This window comes from Pithys albifrons, chromosome 18 (assembly GCF_047495875.1).
Source record: "Pithys albifrons albifrons isolate INPA30051 chromosome 18, PitAlb_v1, whole genome shotgun sequence".
In the NCBI taxonomy this organism is placed as follows: Eukaryota; Metazoa; Chordata; class Aves; order Passeriformes; family Thamnophilidae; genus Pithys; species Pithys albifrons.
Window position 1 is genome coordinate 14,027,944 of NC_092475.1, and position 18,632 is coordinate 14,046,575.

An 18,632-nucleotide genomic window follows, 5' to 3' on the forward strand; every position below is an offset into this window, starting at 1 on the left:
GGGGCTGTGGGAGATGGGGAGGGGCCACAGGAACCCCTGGGGGCTGTGGGAGATGGGAAGGGGCCACAGGAACCCACGGGGGCTGTGGGAGATGGGGAGGGGCTGTAGAAACCCTTAGAAACAGAATACTTAGAGTTTGTAGGGACCTTAATGATCATCTTACTCCAAGCCTCCTATATGATGGCAACCATCAGAAAACCATCACTATATGATGGCAACCACCAGAAAACCACCACTATATGATGGCAACCATAAGAAAACCACCACCATGATGGCAGCCACCAGAAAACCATCACTAAATGATGGCACCATCATTAGGACCCCTTCCCAGGGGTGCTGCCATGGCAACCGGCAGTGAGACCCATTTCTAGGGACAACCTTTACACCTTTACATTTAATGCCCATCTGGGGTCTTGGTCCCACACAGGTGGCCTCTCCTGGCCTTTGAGGACCCCCAGCAAATCAAATGGGGCTGGGGGCTTCCTTCACCTCCCTCATCATCACTTTCCCCTTCAAATGTCCTCTAAACACTGGCAGCCAATAAGAGAGGCCTGATTAATTTTAGTTTACACAGAGCTCAGTCACCAAGGGCAAGACTTTGCCCTTGTCAGTGCTTGTTCCCTATAACTTGGCAGGAAAAGAATAAACTTTTCACAGGTGGCTGGTCAAAAACATGGACCAAAAAATGTCAGCATCTCAATCTCAGACACAGCAGGGAAATGGGATGGTGGAGCATGTGAATGGCCTGTTAAAACCCCCTCTGAAAGCACAAAAATCTGGGTGGGATGAAAGGTTACCCTCTGTGTGAGATAAACAATAATGGGCAGGCCTGTATCGAGGGCTTTCCAAAGCTCCATGGCTCTCAAATCAGATCTAAATAATGAAATTGAAGACTTTCAGGACAATCTGAAGGTAGGCCACCAAGTCATGGTCAGCTACAGATAGGACAAGGATATGTGTGTCTCCCAACCCCTTGTGACAACAGCAGATAACACATCCAGGTGTGCTGGTTTAAAGGCAAACTGCCAGGAGAAAATGAACGTACCACTAAAGAGACTGATTATAAGGCAGAGTTACAATTTAATAACAATATTACAAGAAATGCAATGGCACAAAGAGAAATTGGGTTTAACCCACAAACCCAGCAGTCTAACCCACCCCCTGGGGCACAAACACAGGGGGGTTTGGTGGCCCCTGTGCTGAGCCCCACGTGGTTCCCTCGAGTACAAAGGAAAAGGAGGTGAAAAACCTGTTGGTGCAGATGATGGGACAGTCTGGTGGAGAGTGGTGGGCTCCTCCTGTCCAGGGTCTGCTCCTCTGGATCCAATGAGTGGTTCCCCAAGTCCCCAAAGCCCAAGATTGCCTCCCCTCAGGTTTGGGTGGGAGCCCCCAGTGCCTCCCCCAGGGCAGGGAGTTCCACACTGGGGGATCTGACTCTGGCAGTCAGGGGGGATTTTGGAATGGTTGCTGGCCCATGGGCAGAGCTGAGCCCTCAGGTGGGTGTGGAGGTGCCAAGGACTCCCTGCAGGGCAGTTCTCCCAGCTCCTCTGCCAGGCTTCTTTCCCAGCCAGCTCCCAGCCTGAGGGCTCAGCTGTGCCCTGGGCAGCTGCTGCCAATGGGCCATTGGGAACAGTTGCTGGGCAATGGCAGAGAGGGTTTGGAATGCACAGCTTTGGTCACACTCACACAGGGAGAAACTGCTCCCAACTTGTTGAACTAGGACAGAGGGACATTATCCTGGTCAGAGAACTGCTGGAACATCCTGATCTGCACCAACTGCTACAATGACTGAAGAAGGAAAGTCAGGAGACACTGCACAGTGTTCATCACAATATGGAAAAGACACATCATGTCCTAGAATGAGTGAGGAGAGATGGAGAACATCAGTGGTGGGAAGATTTGCTTGGGTGGTTCCCAACTGCTACAGGCTTTTTCAACCTCATGGTGCATCCAGCTGTTGGGATGTTGATCCAAACTGGGATTTGGTCTGTTAGTAACTGTAGTGTATGTAAGAGTGCAGCACCTAACCCAGCAACTGAGAAAACTAATTCATCCAGAAAAACAAAGGTTAAAGTAAAAGATATGTATTTGTTTTGCCAGAACCAGATGCTATGGTTTATTTAGTAGATATTACTAAGTTTCAACGTTTTAATATAAGAAATAACACATTTTAAGTCATATGAGTTAAGGTAAAAGGCAAAACATGGGAGATTGATGTTTCCCAACACATTTGCCAATATGACTGGTGAAATCCAGGCTGCCTCAGCTGGGGCCCATCCCTCCACTTACCCAAGAGCAAAGGCTGCCCTGTGAGACAAAAATGCTGGCTACTACTCCCCTCCCTCCCTCCCTCCCAGCACCTTGCCCTGCACTGGGCAGCAATGTCACAGTGCTGGTGCCATGCCCAGCAGAAGCCACAACACAGGGGTGTTATCAACACCTTTCCAGCTTCCAGTGCAAAGCGCAGCACTCCGAGGGCCGCAGTGGGGAAATGAACTCCAGCTCAGCCAGACCCAATACAGGAATAAACTCTTTATTGACAAAACAAGCCTATGAGGTCTGTCTTTGCTGTCTGGGGACTCTTCACCTCCTTTGTCACACACCTCTCTCCCCTCAGAGGGGCTTTGGGCGCACAGCTCTGGTCTGGACAGAGGGCTTGGGACGCACCGGAGGGACGGGCCGGCGGGAACACCGCTGGCCCACGGAGGGGAGGGTGTCCTCAGTAGCATAGCTCTGCCTTCCACCTCGGGATGTGGCTTCATCAGGGGGTGCTGAGAAATCCTCATCAGGGGTCGGTGCAGGCCCACATTGAAAAATCCGTTGTATTATAGAGCGACTGATCTGTTTTGCCATGGACCTTAGATCCAAAGTGCTGCCTGAGGTTGTTACACTCTTTTCTTCCTCCATGGTCTCCCCCACCGTTTCAAGAACCTCAGACTCCAAGGTTGGGGCATAGCTAGTCCTTCCTGCAGGGCACTTTTGCTGTAAGAGGGGCAACTTCCCCTCAGTGCTCGCTTCCGATGCTCTGGGGAATCCTCGTCTTCCTTCCCTGCCCTGCTTTGAGAAACGTGTCCGTCGGGGCTGTGGCTGTCCCTGGGAGAGGCGGCCGCTGTGGAGCTCCAGGGTTTCAGTGTACTCAGAGATGGAGTCTCCTTCAAACTGAGAAGCCACCATTGATCTCAAGAGCTTTCGAACATTCCTAGTGACGAGTTCGGTGAGTTTGTCAAGGCAAGCCACTAGTTGTGCTCTGTGGAACGTGGCTGTCTTGGCTTCCTTGGATCTCTCTGCTTGGGTTACTCCTCCATCAGCAGGCAGCTCCTCCTGCCTGGCTGCTGATCCTGCCTCACAAATTCTGGATTCCAGCTGGTTCCCCAACATGTCCAACACTGTTGCTACCAGCTCCTGGGCCAGCACTTCCAAATTCTGATGGTAATCTCGAGATGTGCCCGAAGGCTCTGATCTCATGCAGCTGCCAGAAGATCTTCTTCTGATGCCTTCGGCAGCCCTCCGTAAAAAGCTGACACGCTGATCCCGAGGAACCTTCAGATTTCCAAAAACTCTGAGCACAACAGCCAGAGCAAGCTCCTGGAGTTTCTGGGCTTCTGCTGGGCTTAGTTGTTCAAGCACAGCTCTGACCCATCTGTCAGCAGCGACATCTGCCTTCCAGTGGGAGCCAGCATCAGTGCTGACCCTCCTGGGCAGGCTGGCATCCTCCTGCCCCAGTGTCACTGTGGTCTCTCTTCTCTTGTGTGGACGTGGGGAAGAAGACTTTCGAGCCTTCAGCCACTGCTCTGTGTTGAAGGCTCTTGGAAGTCTGAGGCCACGCTTTGATTTGAGTGGGGGTGGATGAACCCATTCCTGAAAGGAGACCCCAGGTTGTGGCTCGGTGTTGCCTGCACAAGCACTCGTGCCTCTGCGTGCTGAGCATTGCCAGGGGCCCAGGGCAGCCCTCTGCTGCAGGCAGGCAGTGGGGGCAGGAGAGCAGGGCTGCCCTGGGCACGGCGTGTGCTGGCACTTGGCCCTCCCACCTATGCCCACCCAGCCCCCGGTGCTGGCACAGCCCCGACCCGCGGGGCCTTTCCTCGCTGCAAGGCTGGCATAGCAGCACAGCCCTCCCCCTTGTGCACTGACTGCCTGCCCTGCAAGGACAGCCCCAGCCCTTGGCACCACCCACTGCCCCTCAACACACCCTTTGCCCACCTCTGGGCGCCTTGACATGTACTCTGCCCGCAGCTTCAACCTGGTCAGGTACTGCCTGTACTCGTTGAACTCCTTCACAGTGCACAGCACCTGTGGAGGGACAGGGCAGAACCCCCCGGGCTCTGTCAGACCACGCAGAACTGCCTTCCCCGAAGCAGCCCCAGCCCAGTGGGGGGGAGCTGCTCCCCTGCACACCATTGCCCCCATTGCCCCCTTGGGGGTCCTTGATTGCCCCCCAGCTAGGGCTGAGCCTTGCTCCCCACCCCTGTCCTGGCTGCCTCCCCATCACACGGGGCAGCCTGAGCAGAGCAGGACTGGCACTTGCCAAGGGGATGTTGGTGCTACTTCTGCTCCCAGGGACACCAGCCCACGGCCCTGCCCTCTGCCTGCAGCAAGGGCTGCAGCAAGTGCTCTGGGAACCTGCTTGGACAGGGCTGCTCCTCATCAGCGTGATGACCAAACCTGCCTTGTTGTCACTGGTGACCAAGCCCTGTCTCTTCAGCAGCTTCAGGACGTCCTTGCGTGTGTGGTAGTCCTGCAGATGGGGGTCATGCAGGCAGTTGTAGGCTATGCTGAGGTGGTGGTTGTAGGGATCATCCAGGGTGAAGTAAAGACATGGAACTTGAAGCTGTAAGAGAGATTTTTTTTTTTTGGAGTACAAAGGAGGTAAGAGAGAGCAGCAAAGAGATGGTCCTTGTGAAAAGGTAAAGGTATTTTAAAGGCCAACACTTGTCTCCATTCTTCTGAAGGCACAGAGACCCACAGAGCCAGACTGCAGGGCCAGCCTGGGCTGGGCTGGGCTGGGCTGGGCTGGGCTGGGGGAGAGAAGACAAACACCACCAGCAAATTGGCATCTTATGCCACCAGGGAGAAATGCAGCCCCAACCACAAATGAACCTCCCACCACAAAGGTCAAGCCCATGGTTCTAATGCAGCCAATGGAGAATGCACTGAAAACAGTCTCCTTGGGTTAGGTAGGCCCAAGGGCTGTGTCCACTAACTTTGCCATGGGGAAGTCTCTGCCTCGGGAATGTGCAGCACAGACTGGAGAAGGAGGAGGACAGTGTGTGCATTCCCCAAGCAGGGAATCCCAACCCACTCCAAAGACACCAACAAGGCAAGCAGGAGAGGCTGCAGTGCCCCTCCAAGGTGCCCCAGAGCCCGGCTCGACATTGCTGCATGAGCTGGAGGGACACATTGCCCTGGCCCCTGGACACAAAGCTGCCTGCTGCAGGTGGGGCCCCTGCCACACACATGCCAGGAACCAGTGCAGAGACTGGACAAGTGTTCCAGGGAGCTTGGAGCTTCCCTGCACTGCCCAGCCCTGTCCAATGGAAGGGCTGCAGCTTCTCTGTGTGACAGGGACCCCAATGAGGAGAAGAGCTGATCTACCCCTTTCTACTTTACCTCTTCCCCCAGCTTTCCCCTGCAGAAGAGAGGCTTGAATCCGGGCTTCACGTGGATCTTGACCCCAAGTGGGAGGTCCAGCAGGTCAGAATCCATCAGCCCAGCAGCTCAGCTTTCCAGGTGCGGTGCTTTGAGGGGGAGCTGGGAACACACAGACACCCGGGTGTCAGCTCAGGAAGCCTCCTGCACAGCAGTGCTCCTTCCAAAACCTCTCCCAGTGCTGTGATCCTGCACCGACTCCTCGTGCTCCAGAGGCACAAGAACTGTTGTCACAGGGAGTGGCTCAATACACCCATGGGGGACTGTGACATCATGGGGATGTCACATCACTGCATTGTCACACCGTTGTGTTGACATTCTGTCACAGAGAAAGCATCCACCAAACCTGTGAGTGGGGACCCCCTGGAGGCCTCCCTGGAGGTCCCTCTGGACAGGCCTGTGGCCTCCCATTCTTTGTGACCCAGCTGAGAGGGCTCATGTCCCCAGGCCCCTTCCTGCCACCCTGTTCTGTCACTCTGGCAGGCAAGGCAGGTGTCCTCACCAACAGGGAGAAATGTGAGGAATTGCCACACCAAAGATGTCCGGTTTTGGCTTTGCTTTTCCTTTTCTCCCTTTTATGACCTTCTTCCCTGTCATGGCCTGTAGGGATGGAAATTCAGCTTCCAGCTGACAAGCTTAAGCAGTAAGCCCTGGCCAACAGAGGCTGAGACATAATCCCATCCCTAAGGACAACAAGGCCTGTTGATGTTCAACCATGCTGATTCCAGCATGCTGTTCTCCAGCTCCAATACAGAGATGGATTTTAAGATGAATGTTACCAATTCATGTTGAGACCCTTTGTTTTCTTCCCCTCATGGAAATCCCCGTTGTAGAAAATAACTCATTGTGCAACCTAACCAAAACTTGTATCATCCCTTAGTTAACATTAAACCATAATCCATCCTCCTTATTAACATCCTGGCCCCAGTACCTTTAAATTGTGTGTTGTGTGTTCAATAAACCATTCCAGTTTTTACATCCATATCTGGAATTTGTAACTTTTTTAGACTCTTACAATGGCTGAGCAGCTGCAACTCAGGCAATTGCACCAAAGTGGTTATTTGGCCCTTCCCTGTCAACATCTAATTTCTGATTCACGTCTTGAGAAACAGAAGAGAAATACAGGCTGAGAGAGGGCCCTGTCCTCCCCCTTCCTCAGGCTCCCCTTCAGCCCAGGCCCCTCTCTGCCACCTTCCCAGTGCCCCCTGCCCCTGTTCCTGCTCTCAGGAGATGCCTGTTCCTCCAGCCCCTCTGGTTCCTCGAGGCAGCTTTCAGTCTGTAGAGCTCCTGCTCATCAAACAAAAGCAAGAGGCAGGCAGAGCAATGTGCTGGACCTGCAGGGGTCACCACGGGTGTCTCGGGAAACAGCGCGGGGCACAGCCCAGGGGTGGTGCTCCCATCCTTCTGAAGCAGCTTCTGGCACATGCTCCAGCTGCAGCTCTTTCTTCTGCCTGGCAAGCAGAGGAGCAGCACCAGCTGTGCCCCAATCCCCCCTCCCACACTGAGTGCTCAGCCACAGGGTCCATGAGCCCCGTGCTGCATTCACACACCTCTGCATCCCCGGGCAGTGCCAAGGGAGCTCCAGCAGCTCAAACATGGGGTCTGAGAGGGCAAGAGTGAGGCCCTGTGTGCAGCTGCAGCTGGAAACACAGATGTTGAGGAATACATTTGGTGCTGGGGGTTTGGGGTGCACTGCAGTGGGAGCTGCAGATTGAGCTCTGAGGGGCAGCAGCTGAGGCTGATCCTTTGCAGAGCAAGGGGCACGGGGACCAGTGGCCCAACAAGGGGATTGGACACTCAGGGACAGGGAGGGAGAGCTGAGAGTTTGTGTGCTTGGGCTGTGAAGGTACAAAAGCCCAGGGGTTTGAGATCCAAGGCTCAGAGGCACCAGCATGAGCTGCTTCTGTTGCTGTGAATAAACAGTTTTGTGGAATAAAACATTGGAATCTCTGTTCTGGGAAGCCTGGGGTGGAACTGGTAAGAAAAAGTGTGTGAGTTGGGGGGTGTGGGGAGCCAAGCTCTGGCTTCCTGGAGCCACCCTCGGGGATGGGCTTTGGTTCCAGCAGTGACAGTGTCTGGTGGTGGCAGTGTGGCTGCCAGAGTGCCTCCTGTACGGAGGGAAGTCTCCTTTCCAGCAGGGATGCCCAGGAGCCCAGAGTCCCAGGGCACTGCATTGCCATCCCAGCGTGCCCACCATCAGGGCAGGGGCAGGAGGGGGCTGGGCCTGAGGGAAGGACTCCTGGAGCCTGGGAGAGAGCAGGGCTGGCTGTGCAGGGCTGGGAATGTCCTGGGAAACTGGTCTGGAGAGGGACAGAGGGCATGGGAGCTCAAGGCACAGCTTGAAGTGCCACCCACTGCCCTCGATGCACAGCTGTGGGAAGGCACTCCAGATGCTGGAGCCAAGGAATTCCTGCAGGCATGGCCCTCATTCCCATGTCCCAGATGCTGGAACCAAGGAATTCCTGCAGGCACAGCCCCCATTGTGTCCCAGATATTGGAGCCAAGGAATTCCTGCAGGCACAGCCCCCGTTGTGTCCCAGACACTGGAGCCAAGGAATTCCTGCAGGCATGGCCCTCATTCCCGGTATCCCAGACGCTGGAACCAAGGAATCCTGCAGGCACAGCCCCCATTTCTGATGTCCCAGATATTGGAGCCAAGGAATTCCTGCAGGCATGGCCCTCATTCCCGGTGCCCCAGATGCTGGAACCCAATAATTCCTGCGGGCACAGCCCTCATTCCCGGCGTCCCAGATGTTGGAGCCAAGGAATTCCTGCAGGCACGGCCCTCATTGTGTCTCAGATGTTGGAGCCGTGGAATTCCTGCGGGCACGGCCCTCATTCCCGGTGTCCCAGATGCTGGAGCCATGGAATTCCTGCTGGCACGGACCTCATTGTGTCCCAGATGTTGGAGCCAAGGAATTCCTGCGGGCACAGCCCCCATTCCCGGTGTCCCAGGGCTGGGAACCCTCCGCCTGCCCTGCTGCAGCATCGCCTTCTCCTCTCCGCAGCCGCTCACAAAGATCAAACACCAAAGAACATCCTTTCCTCAGAAATTTTGTATCTATTGCACGTTCTCCAACACGCCGGCCGGACCTCCCTGCGGGGCAGCCCCGGGGTGGGCGGCGGCGCAACCCACTGCCTTCCCCGTCCCCTTCCCCTTCCCCTTCCTTTTCCCCTTCCCTTTCCCATTCCCATTCCCCTTCCCCTTCCCCTTCCGGGCAGCCGCGCAGCCGCAGCCGCGGCGCCGAGCCCGGCCGAGCCCCGCCGGTGGGTCCGACCGGGCGGGTCCGAGCCCCGCCGGGGCCGCCCCATCCCAGCCCCGCCGGGGCCGCCCGGTCCATCCCCGCGGGTCCCAGCCTGGTCCCAGCCCCGTTCCATCCTCTCCAGTCCCATCCCAGTGCCATCCCCGCCGGTGCCAGCCCTGTCCCATCCCGGTGCCATCCCCGCCGGTGCCGGTCCCGGTGCCGGTCCCGGTGCCGGTCCAGCCCCGCCGGGCCATGGCGCGCATCCCTTGCCGGGCGCTGGGCGCGGCGGGGCCGCTGCTGCCGCTGCTGTGCGCGCTGCTCCGCTCTGACACCGCCACCAGCACCGACACCAGCACCGACAGCGACACCAGCACCGGCCGGGTAGGTCCGGGAGCGGGGCCGGGGGGCCGGGCCGGGCCGTGCGGAGTCTGTCCCGGGGTGGGCTGCTCCTGCTGCCCGCCGGGCGCCTGCCAGCATCCCCCGGGATGGATGCGTTCGGGGGGCGGGCGCGGCTCCTCCGGCCGTGCCTCGGCTTGTTGGGAAGCGGCCGGGCCAGGGGCCGTGCCAGTCCTGGATGATGCTGAGCCTCCGTCGGGGCGAGGAGCTGCTCGCGGTGCCCGGGTGGGCTCCGTGCGGTGCCTCGGTGGGCTTCGTGCCGTGCCCGGTTGGGCTCCGTGCCCCGTGCCGTGCCCGAGGGGTGCTCCGTGCCGTGCTCGAGGGGGACTCCGTGCCCCGTGCCCGGGGGGGCTCCATGCGGTGCCCGTGCGGTGCCCCGTGCGGTGCCCGAGGGGGCTCCGTGTGGTGCCCGAGGGTCTCCGTGCCGTGCCCGAGGGGGCTCCGTGCCCGGGTGGGCTCCGTGCCGTGCCCGTTCCCGCTGCCGCCCCCGAGCGCGGCCGGGATGGAGGGGCTGTGAGCGGAGAGCCCCGCGCAGGGCTGCGCTGCTTGCTGCGCTTCTTGCTGCGCTGGTTGCTGCCCTGGTTGCTGCGCTGCTTGCTGCGCTCTGCCCTCGCTACTCAAGGGCAGGTATTCACGGACTATTCTGAGTTGGAAGGGACCCACAAGGATCATCGAGTCCAGCTCGTAAGCCAAGGGCCCACATGGGGGATTGAACCCCTGACCTTGGCATTATTGCAACCAAGTTTTAACCAACTGAGGTAATACCGGTCAGACCGAAGTGTGCAGCACGTTGTGTGTGTCAGAGGCCAAGGCAGGGGTAGGAAATCTCTGTGCTCGCAGCAGTTCTGCCCCTCGGCTCTGTGTTCAGCCCTCGGGGTGTCTGTGTTGGGCAGTGCTGTGTGCCCAGCTTTGCATGCCCAGCCCAGGCACTGCGGCCCCACGTGCCCACCCACCGGGGCACTGCATCCAGCTCTGGCACCCCAGCACGGGACAGGGGGGCACCTGCTGCAGCAGGGCCAGAGGAGGCGATGGGGATGCCCCAAGGGCTGGAGCTCCTCTGCTCTGGAGCCAGGCTGGGAGAGCTGGGGGGGCTCACCTGGAGGAGAGAAGGATACAGAGAGACCTGAGAGCCCCTACCAGAGCTCAGAGGGGCTCCAGGATTGCTGGAGAGGCACTTGGGACAGAGGCCTGAAGGGACAGGACAAGGGGAATGACTTTAAGCTGAAAAGAGAGCAGGTTCAGATTGGATATTAGGAAGAAATTCCTCCCTGTGAGGGTGGGCAGGCCCTGGCACAGGTTGGGCAGAGAAGCTGTGGCTGCCCCATCCCTGGGAGTGTCCAGGGCCTGGTTGGACAGGGCTTGGAGCAACCTGGGCTGGTGGGAGGTGTCCCTGCCCATGGCAGGGGGTGGAACTAGATGGTCCTTTCCAACCCATTCTGTGATTTTATCCTGCTTTGGAAACAAGGCCATTCTCTCTTCCCGATGGATTCTGGTATCTTGTTGCCACAAAGAAACAGGGGTTGTTCCCCCACCTGTGGTCCTCCTGACCTGAGCCCCTTTCCAGCAAGACAAGGCTCTCCTCTCCCTGGTCTGAGTGATCAGTGGGACAGCAGCACATGCAGATGATTCCTCAGTGCTCCTGTGGTGAGGACTGTCCTGTGGGTCGGATGAATTGTCCTTGTGGCTGGAAAAAGCTTGTGGGATGTGTGTTGGTCTGATAATACTGCTGGTCTAAGTATTGAGTGGAAGGACCCCGGGGTATTGGCCAGAAGGGAGCAGTGGGCAGGGTGCATGAGAAGTTATGGTGAAAACTTCATGAGAAGAACTTTTTATTATTGGCATTTGCACTTAATGGTGAACTAATATTCTGTTTTCTCCTACTGAGTGAGGGAGGGAAAGAAAGGGGAGAGAAAAATTATCCTGAATTAATGTGTGCTTTTCAAATTGCTGTGCTTAGCATTTTGACAAGTTTGACATGTGGTTTTATCTGAGGCTGCATTTCAGGGGGCAGGCAGGGAAAGGGACAAAAGTCCTTGAGGAGAGTTGCTATTCTCCTATTCTGACAATTTGCTGGTATCAGCTGTTGGTAGATGAAATATCCAGCAAACCAGAGTCTCTGCCAACTTTGTGGGTATTTTTGTTGTTGGATTTTCTCTGTGAGGTTGGTTAGGTTTCGTTTTGTTTTGTGAGGTTTTTTGTTTGTTTTGTTTGGTTGGTTTTTTTTTTTTGTTTGGTTTGGTTTGGTTTTTGGGGCTTTTTAAGAACTGCTGTACATATTGCAAGTTGAACTTTAGTTTCCAGGGATTGCCTTTTTCTTGGAATGCTGGTCCAGAGACAGCAGTGGGTGGTGGGCAGTGGGTTCCTGGGAGCTGCTGCTGTGGGGACTGAGGAATCTCATGCTGGTGAGGGGAGAGGGTGCACTGGAGGTCCCTGGAACAAGAACAGCTTCTTGGGCATTTCTGGTGCTCCAAAGCCATCACTCTGCCCCAGTTTGTCAGTAGGGACAATGACCATTTTTAATTGGCAGCTCTGCCTTGCCCTGTCAGGACAGGTGATATTAAACTGAGTCTTCAGCCCTTCATAGGGATCAGGTGATATTACCAAACCTAACCAAAAAAAGAAATGGCTGATTTTTTTTGGCCAGTTTGTCACTTTTTTCTTTTGAGGAAATGTTCTGAACTGTTAAGTTGAAAACTTACTGTGGCATCTTACCATCTGTTTCTTTCTTTTTCAGGGTTGGTTAAAAACGTATGGCTACTTGCTTCCATCTGACAGCCAAATGTCTGCCTTGCAGTCAGGAAAAGCTGTGCAGTCTGCAGTTGCCACTATGCAACAGTTCTATGGAATCCCAGTAACAGGAGTTTTGGACCAGACAACTATTGAGTAAGATTAACACAGGCTACTTTTGCTTTCCCCTTTCTTAATGCACTGTTGTATTACCTGAGTGAGTGTTCCAGGTACAGGAAGTCCTTGAAAGGGATAGATTTGACTCACTGAGCCAGAGAAGTCTTGATTATGAAAAGGTGTCTCTAACAAAAACATATGGGCAATTCCACTTTTCTTTTTGCCAACAGCACTGTTTGTGAGTGTGAGGAGAAGCTCTAGTTAATGTTGTTCTTGGAACACAGTTCCACATTGCTGGTGCACAATCCTGTGAGCTTCTCAAAGTGGAGAACATCAAGGGTTTAATTTATTTCCATCTGTGTCTGGCTTTAGGTTAAAATTCTGGCTCCAGAAATGGCTTCTAATGTATTTCTTAATTAATTGGATTTGTGTATCTCCATAGATGCTGTTTGTGGAGATCCATAGTTTGAACTGAAGTGAGTTGTTGTGGTGGGATGATGATGGTCAGGGCTACTTGGATATCCACAGTTGCCCTTTGTTGGGCTTTAGGTGTTCTCTGCTGTGTGTTGACCATGTGGTGGTGCTTGTGGTCGGTGCTTTCATAGCTCAGAAGTGTTGGTGTAAATCACCAAGGCTGGAGGGACCATGTTCTTTAGTCTGCTCCTCAGTGTGTGCTGCAAAGTGGCTCCAGTTCTGAATGGGCTTCCTGATGCTTTCTGGGGAAAAAAAGCATCTGATGGTGAGCAAAAGCAGAAAGCCCAAATCATGGAACTCACTTAGGCCCTGCCCAGTTTTCTCTTGGCCATGTTGCATTAGCAGACCCTTCTGGAGTGTGCTCTGCCTGGTTCTTCACCTCTCCTGTGAGGACACTGTGCTGGCAAAAGGGACATGGCAGTGCAAAAGAAAGGGGCACAAAGTAACCAAACAGTGTGAAGAACAAAGGGGTTTGGTTGTATGCCTTCCAGACTGCAAGAAGAGGGAGAAACAGAGGAATTTAGTGAGGTGGGCAGGAGGGGATCATCCTGGGCTGGGCTGGAAGTGCCTCTCCAGGGAATATAACATTCCCTCCTTCAGCTGACAGGAAAAGCCCCTTGTTCTCTGTTGAGGGATAGAGAAAATCCTGTTTGCTTTTCAAATGAGTTGAAAATGAAAAGCTTTTTAAAGGTGGGGATTTTCCATCGGAGATCTCTTTGCCAATAACACCTGTTGGTGGGTGAATGCTGAAGCCATTGAGCAAGGCTGTGTGTGTGCAGTTGGTGTGTAGAAGTTTGCAGCTGGGATGCTCAGGAGTTGGAAGGGGATGGGGAGAAGGGGCTCTGATCACAGAATCCCAGACTACTCTGAGTTGGAAGGGACCCCCAAGGATCATCGAGTCCAACTCTTCAGTCAGTGGCCCACACAGGGGATTGAACCCCTGACCTTGGTGTTATTACAGCCAAGTTTTAACCAGCTGAGCTGATCTCAGAAGCCCTGATGTTGGGGTGCTAGTTTGGAAAGTTAAGGAGCTGCTCCTCCTGCCTTGTGGGTGATGGGGTAAAGCAGCAAACTGCACATGGGAGTCCCTGCTTGAGTTAATAAAAGTTTTTCTGCAGGAATCATAGAATTGATTGGGTTGGAAAAGACCTCCAAGGTAATCAAGTCCAACCCTTGGTCCAACTCCAGTCTCTTTACCAGATCATGGCACTCAGTGCCATGGCCAGTCTCAGTTTCAAACCCTCCAGGGATGGGGAATCCACCCCCTCTCTGGGCAGCCCATTCCAATGCCTGAGCACTCTCTCTGTAAAGAATTTCTTTCTGATCTCCAACTTCAATTTCCCCTGGCAGAGCTTGAGCCCATCGTGCCCCCTTGTCCTAGGGGAGGTGTTGCCCACATTTTAGAGCTTAAATATATGGGCAGGGGTTGATTAGTGCATGAACACCCAAAGGCTGATGGGTGAAAATGCCAGATGGTTCCCTCCTCTGAAACTTCAGTCTCCAAAGGCTCGAGGCCTCAGCTGCAGCCAAACACTGGTGTGCTTTGCAGGCCTGTTGGGTTGCTCTGCTTCCATCTGTCCTGAGTCAGTAGGTCCATCTGTTGCATGGCAGGGTGGAGCAGCAGCACCTGCCTAGAAAGTGCATGGGCAGAAGAGAGGTCCTGTTGCTGTCAGCAGTGAGCCTGTATTTTGGACTGGGGGGCATGGGCTGGGCTGTGTTGGGCTGTCAGTCCTCAGAGCTGGTTGGGGGAGCTGAGCAGAAGGAAAAGAGCTGGCAGGGCAGCTGCCTCCAGGGCTCTGCATTGCTCAGGCCTTTGCTAAGCTCTTATTTCAGTCTGTGTTTTAAATTTGCAGCTATGAATTTTGCTGTCACTTCCCTCAGTGTCATGAGCTCTGTCCCTTTAAAGTGGCTTTAAGAATCAAAGTGCAAAGTTATTATTTGCTGTGGTTTCTTTGTTAAGTGACAAATTCTGCATAATTTGTTTACACTTACTGTGGAAGCCTAAAGTTTTTCATCTCCACATGCCTCCAAGTCCTGAGCTTGTTTCTTCCCCCAAGATTGGTGCCCAGGTGTGTGAAATCCACTGTGCAGGTGCTGCCAGGGGGAGATGGGAGGGAACACCACCAGTGGTGATGCTTTTTGGTACCCAAAGGGGAGGTTGGGTGTGGGTCCATTCAGCAGAGGAGATACCTTGAGGTAGCATGTTGAGGATATGCAGTTTCTTGTAAGGAAAGCAGGAAAAAACACATAAAACAGCCTTCTGAGACCCTCAGAAATGTGTCTGCAGCTGGTAGTTCTGCAGAGCAGCTGGGCAAGGTTACAGTCCTGGGAATGTGCTGGAGAGAAGGCACACTAGTGCCAAGCAAAAGTGATGACTGCTGTGTTTGTCATGACCAATCTCATGGAGGGAACCAAGGAATAGTCTTACATGTGTTGGGAGAGTCTTGTGCTGTGTCTCGAGCCCGTTGTGTAGGTCCCTCACCTTGAGGAGCAGCACAGCTGTGTAAGGGTAGCACTTCCACCAGCTCAGGAGTGGGTGATGGACTGTGACAGCTTCCTCTGTTCAGGAGAGTCTTATGGAGGGCTTGGAGCCTTAACTGGGGAAAGCAGCTCTATCAGGACAAGAACTGGATGTCACTGCTTTGGGAAAATGCTTTTCTGATGCCAAGCAGCTGGAGGAATGCAACAGTCTATGCCTAAACAGTGCCAAGTATAAATTTTGATGATCCAGTGTTACTGGTGTTCCCATCCAAAAAAATAAGGAGGGGGAAGCAGCCATAAGTATCTGAATCTTGCTGCAAGTAATTGCCTTTTGTTGTTTTTTCTGATGTGATGATTTCCCCTGGAACTCAGAAAGGGTTATCCAAACTGCTCAGCAGAGAATGACTGTCAGAAAGCTCAGCTACAGATGAGCAACAGCAGCAAGCTGCAGCTTTGTGATTGTTTTATCCCAGACCTGCCCTGCTGAGAAGAGCAGAGAGGGCTGGATTTGTTCCCTGGCCCCTGTGATTAGCCCAGGGCCTGTATGTCTGAAAAGTTGAAGCAGGGAACTACTCCAGATAAACATTCTCAGCTTGCCATTAGCTCAGGCTGTGACAGCCTGGGGACTGCCCAGCTCTGATCAGGTACCTGGGCTTTGTTACTTGGTTTCAGAAAGGCTGTAGCAGAGCTGTGGAACAAACTGTGGTAGGATATGGGGGTTCAGACAGGCCCAATAAAATGGGGCTGAAAGAGGAGTTAGGCAGCCATGGACATCATGGGTCTTTTGGCAGCTCTGTCTTGGAATCTTGGCTCACAAAGCCCTTAAAGCCCTGGGGGGTGGTCTTGCATCTTCCTCCGGAGCAGCCCCTTGCCCTGAGCCTATACCTGGAGCTGGACAGGGAATTTGGCTGTCTTGGAGACTGAGATTAACTCAGTTGGTTAAAACTTGGTTGTAATAATGCCAAGGTCATGGGTTCAATCCCCTGTGTGGGCCATTGACTGAAGAGTTGGACTCGATGATCCTTGTGGGTCCTTCCAACTCAGAATAGTCTGGGTATCTCCTCTGCTGAATGGACCCACACCCAACCTCCCCTTTGGGTACCAAAAAGCATCACCACTGGTGGTGTTCCCTCCCATCTCCCCCTGGCAGCACCTGCACGGTGGATTTCACACACCTGGGCACCAATCTTGGAGGAAGAAACAAGCTCAGGACTTGGGGGCATGTGAAGATGAAAAACTTTAGGCTTCCATAGTAAGTGTAAACAAATTATGCAGAATTTGTCACTTAACAAAGAAACCACAGCAAATAATAACTTTGCACTTTGATTCTTAAAGCCACTTTAAAGGGACAGAGCTCATGACACTGAGGGAAGTGACAGCAAAATTCATAGCTGCAAATTTAAAACACAGACTGAAATAAGAGCTTAGCAAAGGCCTGAGCAATGCAGAACCCTGGAGGCAGCTGCCCTGCCAGCTCTTTTCCTTCTGCTCAGCTCCCCCAACCAGCTCTGAGGACTGACAGCCCAACACAGCCCAGCCCATGCCCCCCAGTCCAAAATACAGGCTCACTGCTGACAGCAGCAGGACCTCTCTTCTGCCCATGCACTTTCTAGGCAGGTGCTGCTGCTCCACCCTGCCATGCAACAGATGGACCTACTGACTCAGGACAGATGGAAGCAGAGCAACCCAACAGGCCTGCAAAGCACACCAGTGTTTGGCTGCAGCTGAGGCCTCGAGCCTTTGGAGACTGAAGTTTCAGAGGAGGGAACCATCTGGCATTTTCACCCATCAGCCTTTGGGTGTTCATGCACTAATCAACCCCTACCCATATATTTAAGCTCTAAAATGTGGGCAACACCTCCCCTAGGGCAAGGGGGCACGATGGGCTCAAGCTCTGCCAGGGGAAATTGAAGTTGGATATCAGAAAGAAATTCTTTGCAGAGAGAGTGCTCAGGGATTGGAATGGGCTGCCCAGAGAGGGGGTGGATTCCCCATCCCTGGAGGTTTTTAAACTGAGACTGGCCATGGCACTGAGTGCCATGATCTGGTAAAGGGACTGGAGTTGGACCAAGGGTTGGACCTGATGATCTCGGAGGTCTTTTCCAACCCAATCCATTCTATGATTCCTCCAGAAAAACTTTTATTAACTCAAGCAGGGACTCCCATGTGCAGTTTGCTGCTTTACCCCATCACCCACAAGGCAGGAGGAGCAGCTCCTTAACTTTCCAAACTAGCACCCCAACATCAGGGCTTCTGAGATCAGCTCAGCTGGTTAAAACTTGGGTGTAATAACACCAAGGTCAGGGGTTCAATCCCCTGTGTGGGCAGCTGATGTTCCTACAGCACAGAGGTGCTGAGGTGTGAGGTGCTGGTGGTGTGTCAGCATAGCCAGCACTGCCCTGCACAGCCCTGATCATTCCTCTGCACATTCACCTTGGTTTGGGAGCTCTCCTCTGTTAATCTTTTGTCCTCTAGATGGTACTAGTGAAGATAAAAGAGAAGGTCATTTTCTGACTGCAATCGGGGCCTGCTGATGTTCAGAGCACTGGAGTTCTCATGAAGATTAGGAGGTGAAACCTGGTTCACACTGTGGCTTGTGGAAGGTTATTCTAAAAACCTGGTGCCATATTTAAAAAAAAACAACAAAATTCAGGAATTTTAGGAGAATACAGGTGACAGTAGGCCTGAGTTCTGCCTAACAGAGTGCTGGAAGCAATGCAGAACAGAAATAAAGGCCACTTGGAAAAATACAGAGTGTTGAGGTTGAATGGATACAGCTCTTCTGAAAGCACATCTTAGATCTACTGCTTTCCTTTGGAGCTGGCAGCAGTTGTGTGGGCAAGACAGATCTGATTTTCACAGGTTGCTTGGATTTCTGAGAGACACACAGGGCTGATAAATGGAAGGTGATGTAAGTGGGGAAGATCTGTGCCAGCTTTATATGCACAGCTTGGGTTCCTGTCAGGTCCAGTGCAATATGTATAACAACTCTCATTTGCTCTGTTCTGGGTGGGGAGGAGATGACAGATGACTGCACTGGAATTATAAGCCCCCAGAGTTGTTACATGTGGGAACTGGAATCAGGAAAGGGCAGCTGTGTGGCTGCCTGGGCTGGGCTGTGTGTGTGTGCTGGGAAAGAGTCCTCTGATGAGGTTGTACGAGTGTCTGTCTGCTTGGGTTTCATTTCAGAGGTGTCCCAGTAAACCTTCTACTGGTGATGGGAGATGTTCCCTTCCTGAAGGTGTGGGGCTCATATTTTTGGATGGATAAGTTGTATTTTGTTGAGGCACAAGCCTGTGGGCACAACGTGCTGTTGGCTGACTGCAGCTGATGAAAGAATGGTTGCATTTGTAAGCCAGGAGTTGTTCCCCAGGTGGCCAGAGGTGTGGGGGAAGCCCTGCTGAGAAGGGGGAGACAGTTTGATGTCCTGTGTGGGAAAAGGGCCAGGGTTGGCTCTGCTGCTCTTCTCACATGTGCTGAGGCAGTGGCATGTCCTGCAGTGTGTTCTGAAGGCTTCATGTCACAGGGGACACTTGTCTTTGCCAT

General features: G+C 53.7%; 1 protein-coding gene across 1 annotated transcript in view; it reads left to right on the plus strand.

Moving 5' to 3' along the window:
• Window positions 1–8,894: 8,894 nt before the first annotated feature.
• MMP24 (matrix metallopeptidase 24) overlaps window positions 8,895–18,632 on the plus strand; it is a 57,974-nt gene continuing 48,236 nt past the window's right edge. Inside the window, exons 1-2 of the mRNA XM_071573034.1 lie at window positions 8,895–9,272; window positions 12,022–12,170. Of these exons, the coding sequence (XP_071429135.1) occupies window positions 9,144–9,272; window positions 12,022–12,170 (278 nt within the window). The 5' untranslated portion in view covers window positions 8,895–9,143. The remainder of the gene's footprint in view (window positions 9,273–12,021; window positions 12,171–18,632) is intronic.